This window comes from Cornus florida, unplaced genomic scaffold, assembly GCF_030987335.1.
Source record: "Cornus florida cultivar Cherokee Brave unplaced genomic scaffold, ASM3098733v1 CherokeeBrave_3.0.0_Hap2_Chr06, whole genome shotgun sequence".
NCBI lineage: Eukaryota > Viridiplantae > Streptophyta > Magnoliopsida > Cornales > Cornaceae > Cornus > Cornus florida.
Window position 1 is genome coordinate 107769078 of NW_026775576.1, and position 21757 is coordinate 107790834.

General features: G+C 34.4%; 2 protein-coding genes across 3 annotated transcripts in view; both read left to right on the forward strand.

Annotated features, from left to right (window-relative positions):
* LOC132313780 (signal recognition particle subunit SRP54, chloroplastic) overlaps positions 1-8682 on the forward strand; it is a 60531-nt gene extending 51849 nt beyond the window's left edge. The window contains exons 13-15 of one of the 2 annotated variants that reach the window (XM_059812721.1): positions 6541-6626; positions 6776-6901; positions 8355-8682. In XM_059812721.1, coding sequence (XP_059668704.1) covers positions 6541-6626; positions 6776-6901; positions 8355-8462 — 320 coding nt within the window. In that variant the 3' untranslated portion in view covers positions 8463-8682. Of the gene's footprint in view, positions 1-5064; positions 5277-6540; positions 6627-6775; positions 6902-8354 lie in introns of those variants that run through there. The other variant, XM_059812722.1, reaches the window with a different exon arrangement.
* Positions 8683-8806: 124 nt separating this feature from the next.
* Positions 8807-10829, forward strand: LOC132313781 (uncharacterized). The gene is made up of 2 exons (XM_059812724.1): positions 8807-9473; positions 10440-10829. The coding sequence occupies exons 1-2, from the start codon at positions 9321-9323 to the stop codon at positions 10581-10583; spliced, it is 297 nt and encodes a 98-aa protein (XP_059668707.1). The 5' UTR covers positions 8807-9320; the 3' UTR covers positions 10584-10829.
* The last annotated feature ends 10928 nt before the right edge of the window (positions 10830-21757 follow it).

A 21757-nucleotide genomic window follows, 5' to 3' on the forward strand; every position in this document is an offset into this window, starting at 1 on the left:
GTCCAAAGTGCAAGCTATCATTGAGTGGCCAAGTCCAGAAAATGTCTATGAAGTTCGTAGTTTTCATGGGTTAGCCTCATTCTATCGTCGTGTCATCAGGGATTTCAGCTCACTTGCAGCACCAATTACGAGTTGCATGAAGAAAGGACCATTTAAGTGGACCGCTGAAGCGGAAGAAAGTTTTCAACTACTTAAGAAAAATCTTTCTGAAGCGCCTATCCTTATTTTACTAGATTTTAACAAAGTCTTTGAAGTTCACTGTGATGCTTCTAGGGTCGGCATAGGAGCAGTGCTTAGCCAAGAAGGAAGACCTGTGGCATTCTTTAGCGAGAAGTTAAGTGGTGCAAGGGTGAATTATTCTACTTATGATATGGAATTCTATACTATTGTACAGACACTACACCATTGGGAGCATTATTTGATTCAAAAGGAGTTTGTATTGTATTTTGACCATGAGGCCTTGAAGTACATAAATGGGCAGCATACGTTGAAATGTCGGCATGGCAAATGCGCCACATACTTGCAGCAATTTACTTTCACTTTGAAGCATAAGTCAGGTGTCCAGAATAAGGTGGCTGATGCTTTAAGTCGAAGATCTCATTTACTATTCACTATGTAAGTTCAGGTTGTGGGTCTTGACACTTTCAAGGATTTGTATGTTGTTGATTCATTCTTTAGAAGGATTCCCGAAGAGGCAGTGGGAAGTAAGAGGATTGACTACTGCTTGCAATCTGGTTTTCTCTTTAAAGGAGCAAAATTGTGCATTTCTAATTGTCCCTTAAGAGAGAAAATCCTTCTTCAGTTACATAATGAGGGACACTTTGGCAGAGATAAAACTTATGCCTCGGTTGATGCAAAAAAAAAACCTCTTTTCCAAAGTAACAAAGGTGGAGCAACTAATGCTGGTTTATATATGCCTCTGCCTGTTCCGACTTCTCCATGGACAGATATTAGTATGGATTTTGTGCTGGGACTTCCTCAAACACAATGGGGTATGGATTCTGTCTTTGTTGTTGTTGATAGATTTTCTAAAATGGCACATTTCATACCATGCAGGAAACTATGGATGCTTCTCAAATTGCTAATTTGTACTCCAAAGAAATTGTTCGTTTACATGGTGTACCAAAGTCCATCAGCCATTTTTGGAGGACTCTTTGGAAGAAATTGGGGTCTGATTTGAACTTTAGGTGAGCCTATCATCCTAACCGAAGTTAACAGAAGTTTGGGAAATCTGATTTGAAGGCACGTTGGGAATAATTTGAAACAGTGGGATCAAGTTCTTTCTCATGCAGAATTTGCTTTTGACAGGTCCAAAAATCGAACAACTAAGATGAGTCCTTTTGAGATTGTTTATGGCCAGAATCTGAACGGTGTTTTAGATCTGGTTCCACTTCCAATAATGGGTCTTGTGAGTACAAAAGCTGAAGAATTGATAGACCAAATCAAAGAAATTCATAACAAAGTCTTTGATGTATAAAGAACATGTCAACAAGGGTAGAAGAAGTGTGATAAGCAAGAAAGAATGGCTAAGGAGCTAGCTAAAAGTATACTATGGGAGGTTCTTGATGTGTTGGGGGTTAACCTGCAGGACATTTTGTAATTTTCTGTTGCTTTTAGTCTATGTTGTTTTTGCCCTTTTTTTAGGACTTGGTTTGTTTCCCTTATGAGGGCATGTCCTCATATGTTTCTATGCACTACTTTGTTTTATATATAAACTCCTTTCATTTAGGGGAAAGAAAAAAAAAGAAGTGTGATCTTTGATGTGGGAGATTATGTATGGGCTGTTTTGACCATAGATCGATATTCGGCTGGCGAGTACAACAAGCTGAGTGCAAGGAAGATTGGACCGTGTGAAGTACTTGAAAGGATTAACGACAATGCATACAGGTTGAAGCTTCCCAACCACATCAAGACATCCGATGTGTTCAATGTTCGTCATTTGATTGCTTATCAAGGTGACTCTTCGAGCGAGGATGATGCTAACTCGAGGTCGAATTTTCTCTCACCTGGAGGGTCTGATGTAGAGCAAGTGGAAGAATACTATTTTCAAATAGTTGAACACTCTAAGAAGACACGACTGAGTTTTCATAAATAGACTAAATTTCCATGAATAGGGCAACCGATGATGAGTCCGATTATGTTATTGTTTTTAGCCTCGAGTCATTTATAAGTCTTTAATCTGTTTTATTTCATGCTTAGGATATTATTGTCATTTGGTTTTATTTTATAAGTCATGTGCCTTTTAAGTGAGTCATGTGACTGTTTAAGGTCTGTCTTGTAATTTTTAGCTCTTTATTTTGCTGGAGAGAATACTAGCCTTTATATTACATTTATTTGAAGGGCTAGGATTATATCTTTGCTTGGGCATCCCTTGTGGCTTATAAAAGGGTTGTTCCAGGTTGTAATGAGCAGCCTTTTACGAATTATCAATAATATCAGCTTGCTAGAGCAGCTTTTTATCTCTCCCTTTCTTTGGGATTGAGTTGTGGGTGTTTAAGCTATTCGTTAGCTTAACCTTGCTCTCTGTTTTCCCTTCTTAGTGATTTAATTCTCTCTTTCATAAGCTGATTGCATTAGAATGAAAGGGCAACGCGACATTTCATATTCAGTTTTATCGAACAGAATCAGAGTCCGCATTGGCTGATCTTTCTAGACTTAGCCAATTACCTAGTGAGATGGTTGAGGCCTTTATTGCCAGATTTAGAAGAGCCAGACTTACAATGTCATGTTACTCTTTGAGCCCACAATGGTGAAGAAAGGAATAATAAGTATTAAAGACTAATTAAACTCACAGAAGACAGAGCAGATCAACAAATAAAAACAATAAACCGAGGATGGATGTCGCTACCCTCCCCCCAAGGGCCAAAATATCAAAATTACTTATCCACAATACGTAATAAAGGAACTTTACAGAAATACCAAACCCATCTTGTAATTCAAACAAAGCCCAGACCCCATAGAAAATCAGTAATCTAAGCGAGAACTGTCTTCCAACCATTTCAGAAAAGATAGGATCTTAGCCTGCCTTTGACTCATTAGTCTATATCTCTTTATCTCGACTTTCATTTTCTCTTAATCTGTATCTTCACTCTGGTTTTGATTGAATATCCCTTTGTCGTGAAAGGCTCAGACCACAGTCTAAGGATTGAAAGGGCAGCACACACGCTATTTAGTCTACTTTGTGATCCCGTCTTGTGCTTTACAGCCAACGTACATCCTTGAAAGGAAAGATCATTGGAGGGTCTGGCCTAGGAACCTCAAGTTGTGAAAAGGAAGAATTGTTTCATACTCAATTTTATCGAACAGAATCAGAATCCACATTGGCTGATCTTTCTAGACTCAGCCAATTACCTAGTGAGATGGTTGAGGCCTTTATCGCCAGATTTTGAAGATCCAGACTTAAATGTCGTGTTGCTCTTTCAGCCCACAATAGTGAAGAAAGGAAGAACATGTATTAAATACTAATTAAACTCACAGAAGAAAGAGCAGATCAACAAATCAAAACAATAAACGGAGAATGGATGTCGCTACCCTCCCCCCATGGGCCAAAACATCAAAATTACTGATCCACAATATGTAATAAAGGAACTTTACAGAAATACCAAACCCATCTTGTAATTCAAACAAAGCTGGACCCCATTTATACCCAAGTTCCTTAGAAAATGAAGGAAATTAAAGAATATGAAGTATCAAGATTACTGAAATATCAAAACCATATATTTTACAATCACATTACTGAAAACAATCAGGTCAAGAATTGTATATTTAAGCCAGCGATCATCTAAGAGAGAGGGGGGAACAGTTTGATAGTTTTGGGTTTTGGCAAAGTAAAAAGGTGGGGTACAGATTAATAATTTTGCAAATCGAGGGGGGGGGGGGGGGGGGTGCATTGTAAAATTTTACAAATATACATAATGTAAGAAAGAAAGAAAATTCACAGGGGGCAGCTGCACCCCCCTAGGCATATGCTGCCTCCTTTATTGGAATTGAAATAATTTGGCCAGCATGCTTTCCACTGCTATTGCTACTATTTCTTTGTACTTTATGAAACTTCCTTTTTGCTTGTTTTGTATTTTCTAGTTTCAGAACCCATTGTTGACTTACATATTTACATTTTACATATATTCACTATCAGTGTAAACTTCAAAAGTCCATGTGAAGAAGGTGCATTATGTACTGGTTGGGTGCAATACTGCATTGTTTACACCAATGAATCTGGCTACTGAGCATTTAGGACCTGTGATACTAGCAGCTGGGATTAGAATTAGGCTTTTTAATCATTTCATGGTTATTATTATTCTTTTTCTCCTTCTTTTTTGATTTCCTGATTATTACACATGATAAAAGAGGTAAGAAAAGGCAATACATCTTGCAAAGGATGATATGAGAAAAGGGTAAAATTAGGAGGGGAAAAAAAAAAGAAAGAAAGGGAAAAAATTAAACAGAAAAATAAAAAAAAAAACCAGAAGACAGTATGGAGAAAGAACTGAGAAAAGAAGGGAAACAGATGGAATGATAATAAATAATGAAACAGAAAGCTAGACAGTAACGCTCTGAAAAAAAAAAAAAAAACAGGGATAATAACAGGATATATGGGAGGGAAAACAAAAAGTAGGTGCAGTGAAGTAAATGTCAAATAATTTTCTGATATGCCCTGCTGTTTAAATGTTTGGCTATTGTGATGGTCTTTTTGTTCTAATTTGGGTTCATTTCTCTGTTTCCAATTTGAACCTAAGCCAAAACTTGGGTAGCCACATTTTCTCGAGTTTGTAGCAGATTAGTTGAAAACTCCAATGTGAAAATTATGCCATGATGAGGCACAGAACCAATCCATGGGATCAAAGTTTGTTTTGTTTTCAATCTGAAAGAGAAGCATATATACAATGTCATTGTGCATGGGCACAACAACAAACTACAAGGTTTTATTCAGAGAGAAAGGAATTGGGCAGAAGTTGTTTAGAATAGAAAATGGAAAGGGTTAAGAAAAGAGAGTACTATAAAGATGAGAGGTGAAGAAGAGACCAAAGTCAAGGCAAAAGCAGACAATGGCAACTTTGAGGAATAAGGAAAGGGAAATGACACTGAAGAGATGAAATGGAGATGGAGATGGTTATGGTTATTTGGAGGAAGTAAAAGATAAGAAATGAAGAGCAGGAAGATACCTTAGAAAATTCATAAATCCACCAGTAGAAAGGGACATAGAGAGAGAACCACATTGCTGTATGTACGAGTAGAAATACAATATAGAAGAAGGAGAAGAGAAATGAGAGAATTATGTAAAGGCTTGAATGAGATAATTCACTCATTCACATCTCTAGTATTTATAGATAAAAAGAGCACATGCTTATATTACAAGAAAGGAAATTAAATCAAATCTAAATCAAATCACAACATATTCTATGCCATGATTCGTGGCTATCAAATCTCTGCTAATATGGTAAGTCATTCCATAAATCGTGGCTATCAGATCTGCTAACAGTATGCTTGTTAAACTTTTATGTACCGTGAAAGTTACATATCCTATGTTCTTCCTTTGTACGAAATGGCTAGCAGAAGCTGGCAGACAAGGAAAAGAACAGGGGGTAATCCCATGGAGCAATTTAGTAGGGGTGTCTAAGATAACATCATTAGTATCTACCCGAGGGGCCTTTTGACTGCAGGTTAATATTATGATTGATGTCAGGAAAAGGTGATGAATCTGAACATGAGATATCACATAAATGGCAGTAGTCCTTCTATATCATCTTTCCTGTGCCTCGGGTCATCCATATTAAGGTTCTCTATTAAGGATCCTATCAGATAACATGTAGCTATAATACCTTGTTTTCAATGCATGTCATTGTAAAAAGATGGTTGCTGTTTAATTTCTGCTTATAATCACTCTTTCTTTGCACTTTTCCTCCCAATTTTATTTTTCGTGTTTAGGTTCTTGCCAAATTATGCAATTTTGTACCCCTTGAATGTGCTAAACTAGAGCAGCATTGTAAATGCCTCTGCTCTTCAAAGATGTGTATTTATTATATTTTCCAGCTTTAAACTACATTTGGTTGGCTTTTGAACCTTCCTCTGGTGCTTCTGATGAAATTTTAATATGCTTTTGTTTTTACTTTTCTTGAATATCCACATTTAAGCTGCATTTTCTATATCTGTATCTTTTGTCGTGAACACTATCTGATTAAATAAAGACTAGCTCTGGGTGTAGTTATGAGGGTTGTTCTCAAACTGAGATGACTGATGAGTTTTCTCTATCCGAAATGTGAGCAACACTTGTTTTTAGGGCTGCTAATGATGTTCTGATCTGCTCGTTTGTTAAACGAACTTAGAAATCTGGCTCAAGCTCAGCTCATTCGCTTAACGGACGCGCTGGAGCTGAGCTTTGAATGAGCCAAGCCCGACCTGTTCATGACCAACTCGATTTATTTGCAGTCGTACTTGTTTTTATTTAATTCAATTATCTTTCTTTTATGTTTTGGTGTTTTTTTTCGTCAACATTAATACTGTTCCATGTGAAATGCTTCTGATTCACTTGTTTGCTTACAGAGGAAAGGGAAAAACCTGAACTCTTGGCAGAATCCCCTGCCAGGAGGAAGCGAGTTGCCCAAGAGTCTGGGAAAACAGAGCAGCAGGTATGTAGGTTAGGGGGTGAATGGTGATTTAAAGTTATAGAACTTATAGATTGGTATTGTAAATGTTATTTCTTTCTCCTTTTTTAGCATGACAAGTCGATATTTTCTTATATTTTTCCAATGATATTTATTTTTATCACACCAATTAGGTGAGTCAACTTGTCGCTCAACTTTTTCAAATGCGCATTCGTATGAAGAATCTAATGGGTGTAATGGAAGGTGGATCAATTCCTGCACTGAACAATCTTGAGGAGGCACTTAAATCTGAACAAAAGGTGCCTTCCTATGCTTTATGTTCTCATTGCATGTATAGGTGCCACTCTATACGTATTTAGCAAAGTTCATGAATATGCATTTTTGCGTCCAATTCCGACATTCATTTATTTGTCGCAAGGATGATTGGAGTCAAATTTAAGGGAATAAAACATCTATCTCAATAAATGTGTTCAGTGAAGGTTTTTTACGTGGTACCAAGTTCAATGATTCCTTCAGGTATGGGGGAATCATTTTTAGGCACTCCCTCGTTTCTGTTGTGTCGTGCATTGTCTAAAATAAGAAATATATTTCACCAATTCTTTCCCTGTTTTTCTAAATCACTATTTAAATGAGGCGGAAAAAGATGATGGTAGGAATTCAACCTCTGAACTGTTGCCTTCAAAAATGAATATTTTAATTTCTCTTTTATGGCCCCTGTTCCTCCTATAGGGGTGGAGGCACTGGAGGGGGGATAAAAGTATCCTTTTTTTATGCCATTTCCATAGTTTGTACCCACATCCCTTATCAGCTAATAAGGTGTTTCAGGTCAACTCCACACCATTTCACTCTTGTTACAAGGATAACTCTTCAAAAAAAAAACCAAAAAAAAAAACAGATCTTTAAAAATTGTTCGATTTATGGAAACTGATTTAGCCATTCTACTACTGCGGGTAAATTACTTTTGGAGGCAATGGAAATGGAATTGACACAAATAACTTATGGAAGTTTGTCGTATGTCCCCGAGTTATCTCTTTGTTTTGGATTGCAATTCTGGAACTTTCGAACTTCATATTTCTGATTTGCTGAACTGGTTTTGTTGTCTTTATGGTTTTATGGGAGTAACGTCAAACTTAAATGCTATTTCTGACTTGCTGACCTGGGTTTGCTATCTTTACAGTTTTTATAGGACTAACTTGGAGCAATTTCAAACTTTAATGCTATTTCTGATATGCCAACCTGGGTTTGCTATCTTTACGGTTTTACAGGAGTAAATTGGAGTAACTTCAAACTTTATATTTTTGATTTGCTGACCTGGGTTTGCTATCTTTACGGTATTATGGAAGTAACTTGGTGATGGAGAAAGATATGCCACCCGAAAGCATGAGCCGCACGTAATTGATTCACTTTTACTTTTGGAGAAAGGAAAGAGAAAGATAAAATTAGAAATTTTGATGAAGTTAGTGTTAAACATATATATTGGAACATTAAAATTTGCAATTATATTCGTATTTTCAAATTTTAAGGTTTATTTGGTAGTAGTGTTTGATTAGAGTTTATTTCAGTGCCTATAGTATTTTAATGTTTGTTCGCTTGATATATGAGTCGGACAGATTTTGATTATTATTGATTATTGAGATTGAGAATTCTCTCCTAATTCCTCTTCTTCTTCTACCTGATCTTCTCCTCTTGTCTTCTTCTCTGCTACATCAGTTTGGGCTGACAAAGTAAAATGATTTTTCCTCCCTACCTCAGGCTCCTCCAGGTACTGCAAGGAGGAAGAGAAGATCAGAATCAAGGAGGCAGTTTGCAGACTCGGCATCGGGAAGGCCAAGTCCTCGTGGTTTTGGGGCCAGGAATTGAGAAATTAACTTCAATGGACACAGGTCATACAGCTGTGGGAACTCATAGGTCAACGGTTACCAGATCTGAATTCAAATCTTATGCTTGTTATTAACTTCAATCTTATGTTTCTAGTTCTTTCATTCTTTTAGCTGGGGTGGGAGGAAGTTCCTCCCTGTTTTTATTTGACATCCATACTTAACCATGCAAATTTTATGAATAGGTTGTTGTTAGTGTGTCCTATGCTTTATGTCTCTTATATGACAATACAGTAGTAAATGTTCAGGTTATTAAACATGAGAAATTCTAGTTGGAGTTTAAAATTGAAATCAGTCTTCACTTCCATATATAGCCATTGTACTTCGATCATCCTTCCAGTATCCTAAATAGATGGACAAACACTAGCTAGTGACCTCTAAGTGCACAAGTACTAATTTGGCCTAATTTAAAATACTCACCATTTCATTTCTCTGCTTAGATGGCAAGGTCTCATTTTCTTCTACATTCTCCTAATCAAATGAAGTAGGCGAGGACAACCGCCCTTTGACAAGAAATTTGTGGACGTCCGGTAACAAGTAAATGATGGAAAAACTAACGGCACTATGGCAGATGTGGCTTGTTGTGAGGTGACTGGTGGAGTGTAATTTTAGTATTTGGACATGGTTAATTAATTCCAACAGTTTTTGCGGGCAGTTGAAAGCAAGAAATGGGGAGCCTCTGAGAGCCCTATTTTTTCGTCCAAATAGTAACCTTTTAGGGATACTGACACGTCACACGTATAGGTGAAGTATTATTTGTACACGATTTTGAAAGCCCCATCTTTACTCTCTACCTCTGCAAAAAACAATACGTGAAGGCAAAGCTTTTCTGTTCGAGGAAATGGCAAGCACGGAGGAAGCAAATGGAATTGCAGACGGCTCTGATCAGACATCTCCGGCTGCCGACGTAGATAAAGATTTGAATCCTGACCGGAACAAGGATTTTGAGTTTGATCCCATTTCGTCCCAAGTGGCAACCTCAAACGAGATTAAGGTACATTTTGGTAAACGTTTTACTTCTTCATATTACTGGAAAAAAAAAAAAAACAAAAAAACAAAAAAACAAAAAACTTTTTTATTGAACAACTAGCCGATGGTTAAATTCCCTAGGGGTTATAAACGGTTGGTCTAGGACCATTCTTTTCGGAAGGGGCGGCAAATGGTCCGTCTTCCTTTCCTTGATGCCAGCTTTCACAGGATTATGTGTGCATTGAGGAGGAGTACTCCCGGAGAACACTCCTACCTAAAGGGTGGAGATTTATCGTGATACTTATTATGGCAAATACCAGCAAAGCACAAATATAATCAAGAAGTGACATGAAAGAAAAATCACACACCACATAAAACAAAACAAAAAAAAAAAATCTAACTTAGAACTTGCGTTACGTTGAAGAAATGATCAGGAGAAAAACGGAAATTACAAGTCTTTCTCTCACTGTTATTTGTGCACAATAAAAACCTTGACACCTTTCTATACCGAGTTACAATAGAGACAATAATGCGTATTCAATACCTATAAAACCAAAAACAGATCATAAACTTTTCAAAACTGAATCAGACAAATAAAATTTGAGCCACAGCTCAACAATACCAGAAAATATATATATATATATGAAATTTCACTTAACATTAGTCAATGAACTACTATGTTCAATATATTTCCTAATGGCATCTAAAAATTTGAAAAGCAATTAATTTCCGTCACTCTCAACTCTCTAAAGGATAATAATTGTAGTCAACAGAAAAACGATGCCTTACTAATGCAAGAAAAATAATTATGGGTTAACCCGATGTCGAAGATACACCTTGCATAAAACACTACAATGAACCATAATTCTCAAATTGTTGACGATGATGTGAACGATGATGCAATAGTCTAAAAAAAACATGTTATGCTATATGCTAATTCACAATTTGGTGTTTTTCTGATAATGATAAAAATGTTTAACTGAACTTGAAGGAGCAAAGTGAAGCGGCGAAAAAGAAAGAGAGGGAAAAGAAGGATGTGCTGCAAACGCTCAAGTCTGCCATTATTGTTTCTGGGATCATCGTCGCTGTGGCCGGGGCTGTCTTTGCCATAACTAAGAAATTGAAAGAGAAATGAAGCTTACAATTGGATGCTAGTGAACTAATTGGCATTCTTCTCAAGTTTTGTCGCTGTTTATTATTATATTATAATTATCTTTTTTCATTTCATTTTTCTTGGTAATCGCTATATCCATACAGACATTCTTGTACTAGATTAATGATTTCAGTGGAAGTTTGAAAAAACATGCAGCTAATACTACTACTTCATTGTTAACTGCATTGTTGTAATACTAGTACATAAATATTCTCGGTAAATACGAAGTTGGAGTTTCATCAATTGGTGTGGTGTGCATAACTATTTGTTTAATTGTTTAACAAATGGTTGGTTGGTGTGTATAGTGCAAGTAAGATAAGCCTAAGACTATTCTCTCACCCACCGAACATTTTGTCCAATTGTGATTGTGGAAGAGTGAAAAGGACCAGGATAACCTCTAGTCCTATAGTAAGCATACTTCTTTCATTTTTGTTAATGAACAGGTAGTTATTAAGATGGGTAAACATATTTATTTGTTTTATATACAATTTTCATATATATATGTATATATATATATGTGTGTGTACATTGTTCATAAATACTATTTCTTCTTCGCTCCCTTATTTTCAGCAACTCAAATCCCGCCATTTTCTTCTCTCCCAAAATATTGATTTTGATTTCTTTCCAAAATCTCGCTATTTCAGCAACCCAAATTTTGATTTCTTTCCAAAATATTGTTTGTTGTGAGTCTTTTGTTAATTTTCACAAAAAATATCAATCAACCCAAATCCCGCCAGTTGCTTAGATTTGCCCAAATGTTTTAGAGAGAGAGAGAAAGTTGGAGAGAGAAAGAGATCATTTTTTACTTATTATCTTCTTCTTCTTTCAAATCTCGATAATTCTCTTTAATTTGTTTCCAAAACGAATCACAAACAAATCATACATCTATTTCTCAATTCCTTCGTTTTCATAAATTTCTCATATCTATTTCTCCATTCATTTGTTTCTATAAATTTTTACTTTCCTTTCTTCGTATACTAGGTCATTTTATTCCAAATAAACATAGCAATATTGGAATAAAGCAACATCTGGACTAGCATGGTTTTTTTGTTTAATTATTTGTGTACTGCATAACATCTTAAATAGTTTGTAATTTAAGTCAATATAAGTTGTACGAAACATTCCAACATAATCCTAATAGATTATTTGTACATAACATCCCAACAGTTTATAATTTAACTCAGTATAATTTGTACGTAACATCTCAACATAATCCTACTTAACATCCCAAGTAATACGTACATAGCATCCCAACAATTTATAATTTAAGTTAGTATAAGTTGTACGTAACATCCCAACATAATCATACTTAACATCCCAAGCAATACGTATTTTGTATCCCAAGCAGTACTAACTATATTTCATGCTTATGTTATACGTAAAATCCCAACAAAATTCTACTAACGGGAGTGTGAACCAGTCATGTTTGTGTTCTTTAATCAGATAAGAAAAAACAGACCCAAAATCGAGATTTAGTTAAACAAAGCTTATATCTATGGATGATACTCTGGAGTTTCTGCATAATAACCCAGTGAAATTACATGGGTTTTTGGAGTGTGTTTGGGTTTGGAAGTGAAGCTTTGAAGTTCAAAAGTTACTGTGAGTCCTTGGAAAGTCCATTAATGGAAGCTGATGAAGCTTTTAGAGAGAAAAAGGAAGACTACGGCGCATAATTACATGGGTTTTTGGAGTGTATTTGGGTTTTAAAGTGAAATTTTAAAGTTCAAAAGTTGTTGTAAGTCCTTGGAGAGTCCATTAATGGAAGCTGATGAAGCTTTTCGAGGGAGAAAGGAAGAAGACGACGTATTTTAGAAGAAGATGGCGTATTTTGGATATAATATTTAAATGCGTTTATATATATGGAATACAATATTTAAAGGTTTTATATATGAAAAACAAGGGTGATGAAAATTTAGTTACTCAGTATTTTTAATTGATGTGACCAATTCTCCTCCACTTATTCCAAAATGGAGCAAATGGGTTACTATTTCACTAGAGGTGATTTTCCGAGTGAAGAGATGCGGGATATGCGGCGATTTCCTTCTTATTGCCTCGTTTTAATACTGACTACTACCACGTAGTATCCGGCCCATCGTTTTCATTAATAATAGGCTAATTCCATAACATCTCCAATACTTTTAAATTTTGATAATAAACTCTCAATCTATTTCAAAAAATTCCAACACTTTAAAAAGTCATCACATTGCCCTAGTATCCGTATCCGACTCGTTAACCAGGTTATAAAATGACAATTTTGACCTTACTATTTAATATTAAATTTAAAACTTAAAATTTTTTTTTTTAATTACAAATATACCCCATTGGGGCTGTCCTCCTTCATCAAACCAACGAGCTTCAAGCTTATAATCAGCTTGAAACTCCAGTGACGGTGAACCCACTTTGGTGACCATGTTGCTTGCAACTCCAGTATCAGCGAGAATAAAAACTTTCTGGTGAACAACGTGCCATTTCTGACAGAGCTCAAAGCTAGAACGAACCAAGTTCTTTAAAGCCCAATTAAGTCCATCTTCTAGGGATACATTATTTCAAATTACATTGAGGATAAAGAAATTACAAAATGAAACATGTTTCTCTTCTAAATAATGTCTAGGCACCACTCTTAGCAAGCTCCAAACCTAAAAAATGATAGGGTGAACAAAACTATGCCGGGTAGATGGTGCACTAACCTACTCCGTAATCATAAAAGTAGATATTAAGAAGGCAAGTTCAAACCCTCAGGGATCAAGCTTCTTACTTACTAGTTCGTATATACTGCTAGCAATTTCAAGAATCACAATGTGGTTGTAAGGCAGGCATTCACAACTTAACAACGAAATTACCAATAACATGCCCTAGCATAGTGAATTCCTATTTAGATTAAAGTGACATATGCTCCTAACATATCTGAAATATTTATGCTTTACATTATTGGTGAATTCAATATATTATATTTCGATTCATTATGAAATTGATAGTGTCCACTTGATTGCAAGAGATATTTATATGTATGTAATGACGATCAATACATGAACATAAATAGCTCATAGTTGGTAATTATAGAGGACTCTTAATTAACTAAGCCTTGAATCGGATCCGCATTAGGTTAAGATATATTACGAGAGTTGTCGTATGCAATTGCTCCCTATCACTGTCATGTCATTTGACTCTTAAACATGAGAGAAGTATAAACTTTTTTATTAATTAGTAATTACTTTAATTTGTTTGGCAGATTCTTCGGAATCCAAAAATCAGCATTTTAGGTAATTATGTAATTAATAGTTAGAGGGTTATATTCTCAACATTTGCATCATTACTACTTGTATTTATTTTTGTATTGATTATGGTTGATCACAATGAAAATTCGAAGGCCTTCATGTGTTTTAGATAAAATGAATATCTATATATTTATTTACTTTTGTCAAATAAATTTTTATTGTGATCAAGTCAGATATAATCAAAGGTACCAAAATAAATATACTATTTTAGTAGTCAGATTAATAGCTTTATTTATCCGATAACTAATTATGCATAGAGGGGTCAAAATGCAATATTGACTTAGAGGTTATTTATTATTTAATTGGAGTTCAATTAATTTTTTTTAGTGGAGTAGAAATTGATTTATTAATTAATTAAATTGCGTCCATGGTATAATGGACCGGGTTAATTATTAATTCATTGTAACCAAGAAAATAATAAGCCCAAAAAATTCTCACTCATAGCCCAACTTGATATTGGAGGCCCATTAGATTTGAGATATCACGTGAATTTTAGAGATTGAGAAAAATATATTGTCTTCAATTATTATTTTTATTTTGCCTATATATACACGGGGTCCATGTATATTTTAGTTTACGCCTTTCTGCAATATTTTTGGAAGACAATAAAATATTTTCTCTCTCTAAGATTTTAGGGTTAGTGTTCTCAACTCATGAAGCTAGGTGTAATACCCCTAATTTTCAAAGGATAGTCTCAAGATTTATTTATTATTTTATTGCATTTTAATTGATTATTTGATTACGTGGCTAATTGTTATGTGCTTATTTGAATTGTTTGTTTATTTTAGATTATGTGTTTAAATGGCGTTTTATTTAGTTTATTAATTGAACTTGCTTGCTTAAATGATTTCTATTTATTTGAAATAAATTGTTAGAATTAAATGATTTAACTGTTTATTTTATTTTTAATAGAGTTGGATATGGATAGTAGTAATGGACTGTGATACCCCCGGATTTTCGGATGCGGGTTGGCCAGGCCCACGCCCGATAACCCAAGGATATCAAATCAATTAGCAATTTAACGAACACAGAATACAATATAGGAAACAGGAATAAATAAAATTTTGCTGAAAAGAACTAAAATGAAAATCCTTTAATGGAAAAAAAACCTCCGAATAAACTTTATATGCAAGAACTAGTTTGAATACACCAACTTCTCCTTTACTTCTAATACAACTCGGGAATCCATCTCGTGGACCCCTACTAAAAATATTCCAATACTGAACATGAACAACTGCAAAGACAACCAACGATCATAATGAGAAGAAAATACTCCTACGTCGTCGGTGGAGTGAATAACTGTATCTGCTCAGCACGATCAAGCTCTAAGCCTGGAACTGACGAACACCTGTAAAAATAAGAGTGGGTCAGGCCCACGTGCAAGTTCTATCCTAACTGCAATCCAGACAGTGACCCGATACGCAGATACACCCTAGGCATCTCAGCAATAGCTATCTAGTCCATACATATATAAATATCCACACTAAGGGACATTCACTGGACTATGTAGGGGGTTTCAACCTGAATAGAAGGCAACATGCAAAAACGCACCCAAAGGTGGGCATGAGTACCTAGACCTAACAGGGTACACCTCAACCTATTATAGCCAGCTACGCATCCACTGCATATACGCACCCTAACCAACGAGTCTGAGACTCAAGCTCAACTCGTGGTACCATAAACATATATATAAAGTCCGTCCAAATCCAAGGTATGCAGTTCAACTATTTATTAAACTGACATACAATAAACCAACTAGTTAGTCACTCAACTTATTCAGTTGATATGACTTAACTACCATCCGTTAATCCAGGAAGTCATCCAACTTGGTTACAGCTGATCTGACTTAGTCATAATTAGGATTCGATATCTTTCAATCCATTCCATTAATCCATTAGGTTAGGTTCATGCGTTTTGAGCTAAACCGTCCCTAGTATGTTACCGTCCCATACCGGTACATACAATCCTCCATATCCATGTAAATTACAACATATATAACAGTTCAATAATTTACAGACCCAAAAACCACCATCCAAATAATTGCAGAAAAATATTTAAAGCTTCAGCAATTTAAATCCAAGCATTTAACCATATAGTTGCAGGAGACGATTTAATAAATCAACAACTAACATCCAGAGCATGCATAGACCAAATTTAATATGTCAGGGACTCCATCATGCATGTGAATAGATTAAATAATCCTATTATTATTCAATAAATTGCTAAAACAATTTCAGAAGATTATTTAATATTTCAGCAATTTAAATCCAAGCATTAACCATATAGTTGCAGGAAACGATTTAATAATTCAGCAACTAGCCTCCTAAGCATGCATAGATCAAAATTAATAATTAAATGACCTTATCATGCATTTGAATGCATTCTAAAACAAGTTTTATAAACACATTATATTCCATCAAATTGCTGAAATTTAATTCAACAATTAATTTATCTTCCAATTGTTAGCAACATAGGGAGTGTCTTAATTTTTACACTGTTTGTCCCGACAATTTAGAATTAAACCCTAATCAATTTAAGGTCCTAATAACACCCAAATTCAGCCTTCTAAACTCTCTGTGGAACCCCAAACCCAACAGATTTAAAACCCATGCTCCAATAGTAAGCACAGTACGCAGAAAATTAAAAAAAAATTAAAACAAATCGTAAAATAAAAAGGGAGCCTGCTCCAAATTTTGGAGCAAGCTCTTTTTCAGCCTAGACTCGGCTCTAGGACTCCTTAGAGCCGGCTCTACTTGTTGTGGGAGCCGGCTCCCACTTCTATGGAGCCGGCTCTCACCACCTTTGAGAGCCTTCAGTCCCTGGTGCTTCGTTTCAGTCTGTTTGCTCTGTCTCTGGACCATCCCTACCACTCTATTGATTTCTAAAACTCATCTTAAGAGTCTTATAACACCATAGTAACACTCCCATGAATCGTTTACAAAAGTTGAAATCAAATTAAAACTAAATTTGTTACCGAAACGAAACATGCTTTAGGAATAAAATTGAAACTATTTTGCAATAACAATTCCATTCCAATCCCCTCTGTTCCTCTTCACTACTGAACTTAGGAGTCTTATCTAATCCCAGTAGCATCCCAATCATTCGTTTACAGTTGTTGAAAGAAAATACAGTAACTAAAATTCCAATAGAATTTATATGCTTTAAGAAAACAAAACTAAACAGACTTGCGCGAATTGTAACAGATTTAATTTCAACAATGAACAGCCATCAATATAGCATATATTAACCATGTAAATTCCAGTTCCTGATTAATTAAACCCTAGAGACTATCTAGGTGCACAGAATACAAGCCAAAGGGAAGGAGGAAAAAAAGAACTTGCCTGTGATTTCAGTAATGAAATCTCGGCGTCGTCTCTAAGTTTTCGGCAACTGCTAACTTCCTTCAAGCCTCCTATGGGTTTGACTTAATCCACCACAACCCTCCCTTGATCCTCTCTATTCTTCTCCTTGGTAGCTCTTAAGATTTCCTCTGTTCTCTCAACTCTCTCTTTGTTCTGTTTTATTTCCACTGTGCCGTGAATAAGGTTCTCCCAACCCTCAGTAAAAACTCATACACATATATATATAGGCACTTAGAAAACCCTAATTAAACTAGAGCTAAGACAGAAACCCTAATCAAACTAGAGTCAGCCGATAAAATCCTAATCATATACATATATAACAGATACCTATATGACGTCCCAAATAAAACCCTAATCTTAAATAAAGAAATGAAAATAAATAATTAAATTAAAATAGTAAATCAAAGAATTAAAACTACATCATTTAAATCAACTTACCAAATAAACCAATTCAATTAAATCAAATAACTAATTAAATTACACAATTAAATCAAATAATGAAAGAAAACAATTAAACACCCAAGCAACTAGTCACATAAAAATGAAATAAAAATAATTAAATTCCAATTTTATCCTTTTTAAAACTAGGGGTATTACATGGACCAACCCAGTGAGTCACATGGACTATTTGGAAAGGAGTATTATGGGGATGGATACCCATGGATAGTTGTACATATATATATAATTGGGTATATATGTATATACGGATTTTATAATCATTATTATCATTAATAATTACTAATAATAGTTATACATAGTCAGTTTATATATATATTTATATGTTAAATATAATGTGTGTGTGTGTGTGTGTGTGTGTGTGTGTGTATATATATATATATATATATATATATATATATATATATGTAATGTCACGTTAGTTTTAACAAATGATTTATATATATGTATAGCTATTTTATATTTTACAATTCTTTTCCTTTTTATTTTCTATTTCCTTAAGGTAAGTTGAATTGTAGTTAGATTAGGAGTTAGTATATACATACATATATATATATATATATGTATATATATATATATATATATACATATATATATGTGTGTGTATATTAGTTTACTAAGGGTTGGCAAAACCCATTATGCAGACATAGCGAGGGGCGAGAAACAGAGAGAAAATCGAAAGAGGAAAGAGAAAACGCGGCCAAAGGTTAAGGCTGGACCAAGGAGGAAGGAAGGGAGGCTTGCTCGTGGATGGAGACAGAGCAACAGAGAGTTTGACAGCAACCAAGGCCGCTAGAAAAATTAGAGGAAGAATGAGGTTTAAGGTTTCCATCCAAAATCCTTAAAGGCAAGTTCTTCTTCTATCTCTTTCTCTTAGATTTCGTATTCTATACATGCCTAAGATAATTCCAGGTTAATTGGACAGTAAATTGGACTATGTATGCATACTTAAAAAGAAAAAAATCATAGTGTATATGTTCATAGATATATATTTGTTATTCTTGAATGTTTATGCATGATTACTTGTTTTAATTGGTCTAATTAATGCTCAAAGGATTAAAATAAATATTTGGGATCATTTGGGACTTAGTACAGACAATTAGGACCCTTAACAGAGGAAATCGGAGCAGACAGAGGTTGTTGGAGACGAAGAAGACGACATGCAATAGCAACCGAGCCGACTCAGTTGGAACTGAGCCAACTCAATTGGTAAAGGAGCCGACTCGGTTGAGAACGAGCCGACTCGATTGACAACCGAGCATGCTAAGTTGGGCTGCGACCTGGGTATTTGTTTTAATTGCCCAGAATTGTTTTAAATCTATTTTATTTAATTTAAATAGGTTTAATGGACTTGGAAAAGTCCCAAAATGTATAATATATTTTCTATGCTTAAAGATTGGACAATAAGGGATTTTAAATAACTTCTATGTGGTTTAATGGATGCTTTTAGTTATTTAATTGTTTTAACAGTTGAAATTGTGTTTAAATGATTTTAATCATGACTAGGAGGATGTATATAATTAATTTAATTGAGACGTAAGTTAATTACTTTTGATGTTAGTTAGCTGCATGCTATTTATTGCTTAAATCTATGCAAGAATTATTGGTAAGAATTATACCATGCTATTTATGGATTATTTTATGTATGAATTTATATATATTGCATCAATTGTTGGATTGTGGATGTAATACACCATTGTCAGGATATTGAGGCATATTAGGGATGGATTAACTAATAAGTTAAGTCCTACCTATTTGTGTGGATTAATGCACCATTGTTAGGATATGGAGGCATATTAGGGACGGATTAACTAATAAGTTGAGTCCTACCTATTCGTGTCAGGCCACAGAACCAATTAGATGACATGTCATTGAAATAATATGGTTGGATAGTTTACTTTTATGTCGATAGGATGGATTTATATATGTATACATATGTGCCATGATATGAGCTTAAGTCTCAGAATTAGTGGTTAGGGAGTTTATATTGCATAGCTAGATATAGTGGATAATGGTGTGCCTAGTAAATCTAGGTACTCATGCCCACTATATGTGTGTTTTGCATGTTACCTACTATTCAGGTTGAGGCCGTTCTGTAGTCCAGTGAAAGTCTTTTAGTGTGTATCTATTTATATACGGACTATGTAGTTATTGTTGAGTTGACTAAGATGTATACGTGTATCGGGTCTCTGTTTAGACTATAGTAGAGTTGAACTTGTTCGTGGGCCTGACCCACTATTATTTTTCAGGTGTTCGTCAGTTCCAGACTTAGAGATTGTTCGTGCTAAGCAAAGACAGTCTTCATCACTCTTCTACGTAGGATTCTTCTTTATGTTTAGTTTTTGGATTTCTTCATTTTAGTTATTTCGAGTTGGAATTTTATTAGGGGTCCACATGATGGAATCCCGAATTGTAATCATGATGGTTATTAGTATCAGAGGATTCAGATTATTATTGGAGGATTAATTGTGTTGGATTGTTTATTGGAGGATAGAAAAGCATACACTCTCAACCTGCCCTTCGGTTCGGTTATTTTCCTACAACTAAGGCATTGGTTTGCTAAATTGACATACAAGAGGATATCGAATTAGCCAGGTTCTATAGCAAGCTTCGGTAAGTAAGAAACCAGTTCCGTTCCAAGTGACTTAGTGCATACTACTGACTTTGTATCAGTAATTGCAGACTAATTCAGCGTTATAGCTGATGGTTTAGGTTACAAAGGGATCTACAATAAGTGAGAACATTTACTTTAGAGAAGAAATTTGAGGTTTACTCAAACCTTGATGTAAGTTTCTAACTCTAATTAAATGGATCATCATGTTCTTCATGCATAAAACTTGTCTCTACACATGAATCAAGATCTTTATTTGAAAAACCCTCTAAAAGTTTTTAAAACTTCCATTTCCACAACATCATGATCTTTAACCACCTATTCGAGGAATCATATACACATGCCCGTCATCCTTAGTCCATTTACCTGACTAAAATGAACAAGCTTGAACATGAAAACCAAGGAGTCGAAAACTCCCAGAACAACGAAAAACCATCCCAGATACCCAAAATAAATTCCCCACATTGCATTTAACACTTTGAACACATAGAGAAAAGAAAAGGAAAATGAAAAAAAAAAAATCCGGTTTGTAGATTTGATCTGACGATTAAGATCATGTAACCGTCTGAGCAACTCATCACTCACTTGATATCAAATGATTTTGATCATTTGATCATATAACCGATCAAGAAAGATGAAAATGAAACTCGATTTTTCATCCACCAACAAGACAACTTGTTCTTTGTGTAATAAATTATAAAACAGTAATTTTAAAAACATTCTAGGAGATTTTATAAAAGTAAATATTTATAATTTTAAAACATATTCCAACATTTACCATTTCTACTTGTCTTGGAAGTAGCAAAACTACAAAATAAAATTACAAAAACACATTTTCATTGCCAAACTTTTTAAAAATAAAAAGCAAGAAAAAGTTAAATAATGTTTCGTTTGGTTGGAGGGATGGAAAAATGGATGGAAGAGAGAGGGGGAGGGATGGATGAAGCATCTTTATGAGCCATTTGGTAGGCATAAATGAAGATGGATGGCTGAAAGACATGAATGAAGAAATAAACTGTAATACCCCATAATTAATTAAAGAGTTTAGTTTATTTAAATTCAATTATGTGTGGATTCCTTTACCTATTATTGTGCATGCTACATTGTTATATTAAGTTCATTTAATGGTGCATGTAAATTAATTGTGTATGTTAAAATAGTAAATTTATTCATTTAATTGTGCATGTATTATTATAATTAATTTTATTTGTTGATTATGTTTAATTAAGCAATATTAGTTAATTAGAGTATTATATTTGTGTTATAAAGTATTATGATGATATAATATATTATTTTGTAATAACAATAATAATAATTATATTAGTTTAATAATAATAATAATAATAATAATAATATAATAATAATAATAATAATAATAATAATAAAAGTTTATTAATAATAATATTAGTAATAATAATAGTAATAGTTATAATAATAATAATAGTATTAAAC

Coding starts and splice junctions, on each gene's coding strand:
- LOC132313781 (XM_059812724.1), top strand. CDS start 9,321: ATGGCAAGCACGGAGGAAGCAAATGGAATTGCAGACGGCTCTGATCAG. Junction 9,474..10,439: donor CAACCTCAAACGAGATTAAG/GTACATTTTGGT, acceptor CTGAACTTGAAG/GAGCAAAGTGAAGCGGCGAA.